The following is a 9,689-nucleotide window of genomic DNA, read 5'->3' as shown; positions in this document are numbered from 1 at the left end:
GAAAAAGGGAAGGGAGGAAACAGGATAACAGAGGTTAGTGGGCAGATGGGGAGGTGAAGGAATAGCAAAGATTTGAGGACTTGAAACAACAGAATAATAATAGGCATAGATCAGTTGTTGTTGTTGTTGTTGTTGTGTGCCATCAAGTCAGAACCGACACATAGCTGACCCTCCAGCAGGTTTTCAGAGGCAGTTAACTGCACAGAAGGAGATGGTCCAGCCTTCTCCCACAGAGCAGTTGATGGATTTGAACTGTGCACCTTCAGGATTGCAGCACAGCTTCTTCACACTAGGCCACCAGAGCCCCCTCCTTGCACTAATGTTGTTGCTGTTGTTAGGCTGTTCCCCACGCAGACAAGATGCCCTTCCAGGGAGCCCGGCTGAGCATGAGGAACAGGCGGAACGGGACGATGGACAGCACGCGGACGCTGTACTCCAGCGCGTCCCGGAGCACCGACGTTTCCTACAATGACAGTGTGAGTCGAGTGTCTGCCCAGCTGCGGCAGGGCCCATCTCTGTGCCTGGGGGGGGGGGCCCTCGTTTCCACAACAATCCTGCATCCAGCATTTCTTGGCGGCACGTGCTCACCTCCTGTCACTGTGTCCCCCACAGTCACTTAACGTTTCAAACCTTTACATCACGCTACTGCACACGTAACTTACCACGGTCTGCTGCACACATCACTCTGAATGCACCAGAAATAGTCCAGTCCTGTGAATGGCTTGCTCCGTCAATGTGGTGATCTGGAGCTGAGCCCGCATTAGCTCTCAGCTCTTTAGCAATCTTGACTGGGAATAAACCTTCAACTTTGGGGAGCTCGGGTGGCCTAGTGGTGAGGACTTGCGCTGCCAACCCCAAGGCAGGTGGTTTGAATCCACCAGCTGCTCCATGTGTGAAGGAGGGACCAGCTCCTCCTGTGTCATTTACAGGCTTTGAAAACCCACTGCGGTCACTCTAAGTTGGTTCTGATTTGATGGCACACACAATAACAACAACTTTTTCTTTTCAAAAACCAACATCTCAACATGTAATGTTTTATTTTGCTACACATACAGTGTTTTGTTTTGTGAGTTAATTTTGCTGAATGAAAAATATTTTCGTTTATATGTTGGTTTTTAAAGTTCTCATTCCCAAATTAAGGAGCTCTGGTGACAGTGCACAGCATATCAGAATCCTAACCGAAGATTGGCAGTTCAAACCCACCAGCCACTCCACGGGAGAGAGAGGAGGTGGTCTGCTCCCTTCCGGTTTATACTTGGAGAGCCCTCCGGGGCAGTTCTGTTCTGCCCTACAGGCCTCTGGGAGTCGGAAACGACTCAACAGCAATGCGCTTCTTACTCTTTTGTGCTGACTGTGTTACGAGTCCTGACGATGCTGCGTTACCGTCTTCCAGATGCAGGACTGCAGGGCTCTCCAAAGCTTGACTCTGTTGTTTCGAAATAGTTTGCTTCTGCCAACTCAAGGGAGGCTTTGGATTAGAAAGTCTTTGGCTGCACGGTTAGGTCCCAGGAGCAGCTTAGTGTGTGGGGAGCCAAAGATGATGATTTTACGGCAAGCATAAGGGTGATGGGGCTCTGCATGAAAATATCATTTCTATAAAACCATTAGCAAATGCTCACTTTCCCCTGGAATAGACGAGCCCCAGTGTCTCAGCTAGGTGCTGTGGTGGCATGGTACATGCTGTTAACTGAAAGGTCGGTGGTTCGGATCCACCAGCTGCTCTGGGGAGAGAGCTGAACAGTCTCCCCATAAAGATTTACAGCTTCAGAAGCCTGACGGCGGGCAGCGGGAAGTCAGAACTGACTCACCAGCAGCAGAGGTTTTTACTGGGACAGTTGTCAAAATGTCAGTGGTTCACGCTTAGCCACAGGACAAAGATGTGGTGATGTGCTTCCGGAAAGGTTTCCAAATCCCCGAGCCCCTGCCCTCAAGTGACTCTGACTCAGTGATCTTCTGTCAGGTGTAAGAAGCTCAGAGAGGCTGTAAATCTTCACGGGAGGAGACTGCATTTTCCATCCTTTGTAGTTGTTGTTAGGTGCCATCGAGTCCAGTACGACTCAGTGACCTTGTGAACAACAGACCCGAACCCTGCCCTGTCCTCTCTGACACGCTCGAGCCCATTGCTGCGGTCACTGTGTCAGTCCAGCTCGTCGAGGGTCTCCCTCCCTTCGCTGACCCTCCACCTGTCCAAGCGTGATGTCTCATTTCAAGAAACAGCCTCTCCTCACAACGTGCCAACCTGTGTGAGAAAAACCCGACAGTAGGCTTGGTGGTCTTAGAGATGAGAAAGCATAATTTGGGTGTGTTTCATGGCATTGATGTGCAAAATAAAGCCAAGTAACTTTTGGAAAAATTTCTTTTACAAATATAAATGCAGCCCGTTTTAAATTATTTTTATGCATTCAGGAAGCATGAACAGGTGGATGCTCTGAATACTACTATATTCTTTTTTATGTAGTACAGTTTTATTCTTACCACGCATGAGGCTGTTGTTAAGAGTTAAAGTTGATGGGATCTAGTTTGGTTAGCTTCATATCTGGGTTAAACTGACATATATGCAAAAGTCCTAAGTATCACTCTTTGGAAGTATCAGCTAAAAGGGTTTTCCTTACCACTAATCACCTTATTCAGATCTGCTGTTCATAGAGTCACTGTGCGTGGTACTTGACTCAATGTTCATAACAATAACAATCACCTTATTAAAACTCTGCACCGTGTCACCACCTCAGGCACTCCGTAGATTCTTAAAACATTTGAGATGGTTTGGGGGCGTAGTTAATATTAGTTGGAGCAGCAGTGGGTGAGAATGAATTAGTAACATTGTTGTTCAATATTCTTTCTCCAAAGGACCTGGTGAATTTTATTCAAGCAAATTTTAAGAAACGAGAATGTGTGTTCTTTACCAAAGATTCCAAGGCCACGTAAGCATTGTTTTCCCCTGTTGTTGCTTTCATAGTTAAAAAGAAGGTATTGACAGCCCTAGTGACAAGACACAAGACATGTGTCCTACAGTTCATTACTGGTTATTAAATCTCCGCATCGGGTCAGCCTCAGGAGACACGTGAGCAGGAAGGATTTGACATGGAGCTTTGCAGGTTTTTTCCTACATATGTATGTACATATGTATGTATGTATGTGCGTGTGTGTTTAGTTTCAGCAGAAGTTGGTAAGATGGGCTTCAGTCACGTGCGGCCTTCCTGAATGGCTGTGGCAATGGTGTTGCTGTTTAACAGGGCAGGGACCCCAGGCAGGTACATGCATGGCCACCTGACTGACACTGTGCAGCTTTCATCCCTCATTGACCTTGGGCTCTCTGTGTATGGACGGTCATCTACACTGAGCAGAATTCCCGTTTCAGGTCAACAAGGCTGTGCTATGAACATCAGGAGGTGCAGCCCAGGCTCCCAAGTAATGCCAGTTAATGGATTGAACACTGGTGACCTTTCCTACAAGGAGTCCTGAGAGGTTGGGGGTTTGGTCTTTGGTTTGATCTTTCTTACCCAAAGGCACATGATTCAAATTCACCAGCTGCTCTGTGGAAGAATGATAGACATTATCTTCCCATGAAGTTTACAGCCTCTGAAAACCCACTGGAGGGTCAACTATGAGTCAGTTCTGACTGTTGAGTCATAACAACATTGTACATAACAACAGTGACAACTTCTCAAAGATATGCCTTCACTATACTGTGGTGTTAGTGTTGACTGATGCCATGGATGCCAAGAGAACAAACAGGTCTGACTTGGAGGGAGTGCAAACAGGGTGCTTCTCAGAGACAAAGACGGTGAATCTGGGTCTCACACACTTTGTGCACGTGGTCAGGAGAGGCTGGTCCTTGGAGAAGGACGTCATGCCGGGAAAGTAGACCATCAGGGAAAGAGAGAGACATTCTCAACTGGACGGGTCGACACTGACTGCAACAGTGGGTGTGAATGCCTCATAGATGGTGAGGTTTGGATCTATTGTTCACAGGGTCTCGATGAGCTGTCATTGACTTGATGTCATCTAACAACCTAATAACAACTAGATATCACAGGCAGCACTCTACAGGCTCTGCCCGCGATGCCTGGCCCTCTTCCTAGCAGTGCGCCCCAGGGAATGAGAACAGGCACTGAGTGGTGAGGTCTGCAGCACCTTATGATTCACGCAAAAAGCTGACTAGTTTCCAGATTTTAAAGAGCCAGTCCCATAACTGCATAATGGTTGCCTGCACAGATTGCGCACACTTTAAAGCCAGGCCGATTCTTAAATCCCAGCTCTCCACCCAGAGATCAGTTATCAACACAGGGACGAGGAACAGTGGGGACAGACGTCAAAACATTGCTTAACAACTGACAGAGACTGAGACTAAGCCTTGCTGGCAGAGCCACGGTGATGCAGTAGACACAACACTGGACTGTTTACCAAAAGGTGAGCAGCTGAAATCCACCAGCTGCTCCGATTCCATAAAGCTTAATGCTGGGAGAAGCCTGTGGCCGGGCCTCTGTCCTGCAGGACTGCTGTGAGTCAGACCGGACCTGAGGAGAGTGAATCAGGTTTGCTTTGTGGGTTGGGGTGGTGTTGACAGTTTGCAGCTCAGCTACTAACTAAAAGGTTGGTGGTTCAAATATAACTGGTGGCACCATGGATGAAAGGCCTGGCAATGCATTCCCTTATGGAATTACAAGCCACGGAAACCTGGGGGTCGGTCCTCCAGTGACACACAGGGATTCACTCTGAGCTGACTGCCTAGTGATGAAGAGTTTGATGTGTTTTTGAGGTTCTGGGTTCTTTTTGAGATGGGACAGGTGCAGGGCAATGTTTATCTGTGAGTGTGTGTTCATTCAAATTCAAATGTGCTGAGTTAGTAACGTGGACTTAATGAAACCAGTCCCTCCCTCGATGTCTCCTTCCTCTCAGGGAAAACTTGTGCAAGTGTGGCTACGCCCAGAACCAGCACATCGAGGGCACCCAGGTGAACCTCAACGAGAAGTGGAATTACAAGAAACACACCAGGGAGCTCCCCACCGACGCCTTCGGGGACATTCAGTTCGAGACACTGGGGAAGAAAGGAAAGGTAAGCTGTGATGTTTGCTTCAATGAACCTACTCACAATAGACCATCAGCTCTCATTACCCCGAGTCCCTGGAGCTGTCGAATCATCGGATAATCAGGAGACAAAGTGGATGCATTCCAAGCACACCTGTAGAAGATGCTCTCACCATCCACAATGGGACCGGCCCACTGGGATCGGGAGGGCTTTCCATGGCTGAGTTCTGGAAATAGATGGCCAGGCCTTTCTTCCTAGTGTATCTTGATCTAGAAGCTCTGCTAAAGCCTGCTGGGCCTCACAGGTCCACACGAGTCTCCACTGATGGTCAGGTGCTGGCTAGGCATGAGGAACACAGCCTGGGACCGAAACCAGGTGTACCACATTGTGGAAGGTGAGAATCCCACCACGGAGCCATCACTGCCCTATGGCGAAAGATGCATTCGACAAAAGTAGAAAAGCCGTGAGTAGATGATAAGTATTTAACAAACAGTATATGGCTCCAGTCCCACGCAGACCAAGCATATCTCATGCATGTTACATCAGCATCCACTCTGCTCCATAGCAAAGGCTGGACCAAAGCTTTTACAGGATGTTATACTCAGCCTGGCATAAAGGGCCCTGGTGGCATAGTGTAGAGTGTGTGGCACTGATACTCTGAAGGTCAGTAGTTTGAGTCCACCAGCGGCTCTGTGGAAGAAAGATGGCCAGTTGCCTCCCATAAAGATTTACAGCCTCTGAAACTCAAAGGGAGTTAGTTACCCACCAGAAGTTGGAATAAACTTGATGGCAGTGGTTTTGGCTTGGTTCATGGTACTGTTGGGCATCCTTGGTGGTGCAGTAAGTTAAGCACTGGGATATTAACTAGAAAATTGGTGGTTCAAATCCACCGCTGCTCTGTGGGAGGACGATACAGCTGCGGGGCTTCCGTAAAGACTTGCAGTCTTAGGAACCTGTCCAGGCAGCTCTGCTGAGTCCTGCAGGGTCACCTGGGGTTCGGATGGACTCTGACACTGTCGGTTTGGAGCCTCAGGCACTCCCATATGTCCCCATGCACTGGTTACTGATCCTTCTCTTAGGGGTCTTCCAGCCTCTTTATTTGCCACCCTTCTCTGCCCCCAACTCCCCCCCACGCCCTGCCTCTCTCCCTGGGACCCCTTACAGTGTCTTATCTTCCCCCACCTTCTCAGCTCTTGCTGGGATTCCCCTCTGCTCCTGTATCCCCTTCCCTTCTTTCTAGAACCATCTACTGCTCCCATTCTTGTCCTACGCCCTCCCCAATCCTGGGGTTCTCCTCTGTGCCTGTCTCCCCTGCCCCCAAATCCTTTCCCTCTTCCCGGGACCCCCTTCAGCTCGCCTTGCCCACTGCGCCTCCCTTGGTGCAGGTGGGCCCTGGGTGAAGTCCCCAGGGTCGGGGTAACACGTGCGTTCACGGGATCTCTCTTTGCACAGTATATCCGTCTGTCCTGTGACACGGACGCCGAGACCCTGTACGAGCTGCTGACCCAGCACTGGCACCTGAAAACACCCAACCTCGTTATTTCTGTGACCGGTGGGGCCAAAAACTTTGCTCTGAAGCCACGCATGCGCAAGATCTTCAGCCGACTCATCTACATCGCGCAGTCAAAAGGTGCGAGTGGGGGGCTGTGTGGCCGGGAGGGCGCAGGTGGCTGGTGATAGGAGGGTACAGGTGGATGACTGAAAGGAGGGTGCAGGTGTCAGGTGTCCGGATGAAGGCAGGGTGTACCCAAGCGGCCAGCACAGGGGGCGGTAGGCAGAGCCCCATTGACCTGTGCAAGGACAACAGAGCACCGGTTTGCCGAAGAGCACGTGTTCAGCCAGTGTCTTAAAAGCAAATCCTCAGATGAACAGCTCATGTAATGTCCTAAAGGTTCTCCTGGAAATCAACTGTGGGGTGCTTTCTTCTGTTTTCCTTAATCTCCTGAGGCTTATATTATTTTTTTCTGTATTAAAGTTTTGCCTAGGTAATTTCTGTGACTGGAAAATGAAATGTAATCGCATTTTTTCTTTCCATTTTTATTGGTTTGCACACAGTCATTAATGCACATTGTGCTTCTTTCACCTAAGTTGTGCTTTATTTAGTTATTCATATACATTGCATTTCATTCACGTACATTGTTTTCTACAATTATTCGTATGCGTTGTCTTTTATAGAATACATAACAATGTGAGAGCGTCTGGGAGCGTTATGCTGAGTGAAAGGACTTAGTTGCAGAAGGACAGATCTGGTCCACTATCTCCTGCATGAAAATGGAGAATAACTGAGCTAGATGTGCACATGTTCTAACGGGGAAGGGGCAGGGGCAGTGGGGGGAACTAATTAGGACAGCAGAGGTCAGTGTGCAGATGGGGGATGAAGGAACAGGGAAGATGCAATGGGGACTTGGAGAGATGGGCTGATAAGTGCAAAGATCATAATTTTTTATTATTTTTTAAATTTTATATTACCTTGCATACAAAATTCATATACATTGTGTTTTGTTTATATACGTTGTGTTTCACACATTCCTCTATTCACGAAATGATTCCCAAACATTGTGTTAGGTTTTTTATTTAAAACTTATCTCTTTATTTGATTTTCATATAACTTTTTTCCTTTATTGTATACAATTTACTTACAAAGTTTGTATACATTGCTTTTTACTCCAGATCTGTCCCTTTTCCTTTACCCACCCCCTCCCTCCTCCCACCAAATTGTGCAACCCTATGATTAAGTCCCTCACCCCCTTGGATCCTCCTACTCATTCTACAATAATGGTCTTATACAGTATTTGTCTTTATGAGACTGAGTTACTTCACTTAATGTAATGCTGCTCACCACCTGCAGGCACTACTTTATCTCAAAAATAAGATGTATAGGTGGGCATGGATCAATGGTGATTAATTTTATAAAACACAATTGTGTGGCTATATTACTATTCTAATGAGGACCTTTCAGAAACAGAACTTGAGATCATCCACTCCTTCCCAGGACAGTCTCAGCTGAAACCCCAGTACCATGGCCGGTGTGCGTCTCCTGATATTCCCAGGGGTGGGGCTGGGAGTGTGATTAAGGGTGCAGGGGGACAGCTGGGCACTCACTGATCTTGCTCGACAGGGGCATGGATTCTCACAGGAGGCACCCACTATGGCCTGATGAAGTACATCGGTGAGGTGGTGAGAGACAACACCATCAGCAGGAACTCGGAAGATAACATTGTGGCCATTGGCATAGCAGCGTGGGGCATGGTCTCCAACCGGGACACCCTCATCAGGACCTGCGGAGCCGAGGTAGGGGCGGGAGAGGAGGTGCTAGGTTCTGAGGGGGAATGGCCTTGGAGCACTCTGAAGTGGAGACTTAGTGTCAGAGCCAGCTCACATGGCAGTCTGCTTATTGGGATGTCAGGAGTTATAAGATGACCCCAGAACACATCTTCAGCTCCAGGAGTTAACAGTGGATGTGCTTTGCCACTAGAGTTTGCCTCTTGCACAGGTTGCTGGGGTCAGCCACTCTCGTTTATGTTCCTATGGTATGAATCTCCACACAAGCCCTGATGATGATATCTTCATTGCCTAGCCCCACTTGTGGGAATTCAAGGCCATTGCTATAGTCCCTTGATGGCATCTAACAACAACAACAACAACAACAACAACAACAACAACAACAACAACAACAACAACAACATCATCATGGTCCCTGGTTACTTTGATGTTAAGAAGGCTGTGAAATTCCTCCTGCTCCTTAAAGGAAAAACAGTTCTCTATGAGTGTATTTAGAAAGAAATGAATGTGTATTTCATGCTCAAAATGCAAGGTGTGGGGTTTTGTATTAAGTTTGGAATGTTGGAGAGAGCATTTCCCAGTGAGTTAAGGGCTTTCTTAAGTAACAAGAGTTCTCTGGAGGAAAGTGTTCGACCAGATGTCCAGAAAGCTAAATTTAATCTACACCTTCTTCCATTTGGGACTTCTTAGAAATTTACACGGTAATGTTAAGATGTTTGGGAATTGATATGGCACAATCTCTCTGTATTTCAATTCCAGTTTTCACTGACTTTTGCGTAAGAAACACGAATTTTGAAGCTTATGAAGAACAAAATATTTCTCTGCAAGGAGGCAATTTGGGGGACAAGGAAGAGGGTGGGCTTTGTGATCAGAGGAGTCTGATTTGAGAAACCACTTAGTTACATAGTAGCTTGATTGAGTCAGTTCCCTGTGCTGAGCTGATTTTACTCTTGACATTTTCTTTATTTTGCTGTTGAGAACACAGACAGTGAAACAGATAACCGTTCTGTAACATTGACTATATTAATTGAATTGTGGAACTGTTCTCATCCTCTTTTTATGAGCTATTTCTCCACATTAACACAAACTCACTGTCCTGTAAGGTTCATATCTAATATTTTGAGTTGATATTGTCAATTTGATCCTATATAGAGTTAAAATAATAAAATGCTCAAGGCTGACTATTTTTATGAATTAAGTTAAACTCTTGCTTGATTTTGAGAAGAGTTCAGGGGACAATTTTGCTTTAAATCTTAAAGATTATTTTAGGGCACTAGAGTCAGTGGTTGTTGGGGTTGTGTCATCTGCATAACACAGATTGTTGATAGATCGTCCACCAATCTTGACCCCACATTTCCCCTCATAGAGCCCAGCCTCC

The 9,689-nt window shown here is 47.1% G+C and overlaps 1 protein-coding gene across 1 annotated transcript in view; it reads left to right on the top strand.

Moving 5' to 3' along the window:
* The first annotated feature begins 354 nt into the window (after window positions 1-354).
* The window catches only part of TRPM8 (transient receptor potential cation channel, subfamily M, member 8), a 93,293-nt gene continuing 83,958 nt past the window's right edge, over window positions 355-9,689 (top strand). Inside the window, exons 1-5 of the mRNA XM_006893455.1 lie at window positions 355-476; window positions 2,848-2,921; window positions 4,900-5,056; window positions 6,482-6,659; window positions 8,148-8,320. Of these exons, the coding sequence (XP_006893517.1) occupies window positions 360-476; window positions 2,848-2,921; window positions 4,900-5,056; window positions 6,482-6,659; window positions 8,148-8,320 (699 nt within the window). The 5' untranslated portion in view covers window positions 355-359. The remainder of the gene's footprint in view (window positions 477-2,847; window positions 2,922-4,899; window positions 5,057-6,481; window positions 6,660-8,147; window positions 8,321-9,689) is intronic.

The sequence above is a fragment of the Elephantulus edwardii genome, unplaced genomic scaffold (genome assembly GCF_000299155.1).
Source record: "Elephantulus edwardii isolate Elephantulus edwardi_28Jun2011 unplaced genomic scaffold, EleEdw1.0 scaffold00127, whole genome shotgun sequence".
NCBI lineage: Eukaryota > Metazoa > Chordata > Mammalia > Macroscelidea > Macroscelididae > Elephantulus > Elephantulus edwardii.
Note: the sequence above shows the minus strand (reverse complement) of the source record. Positions and strands in the feature narration are given on the sequence as shown.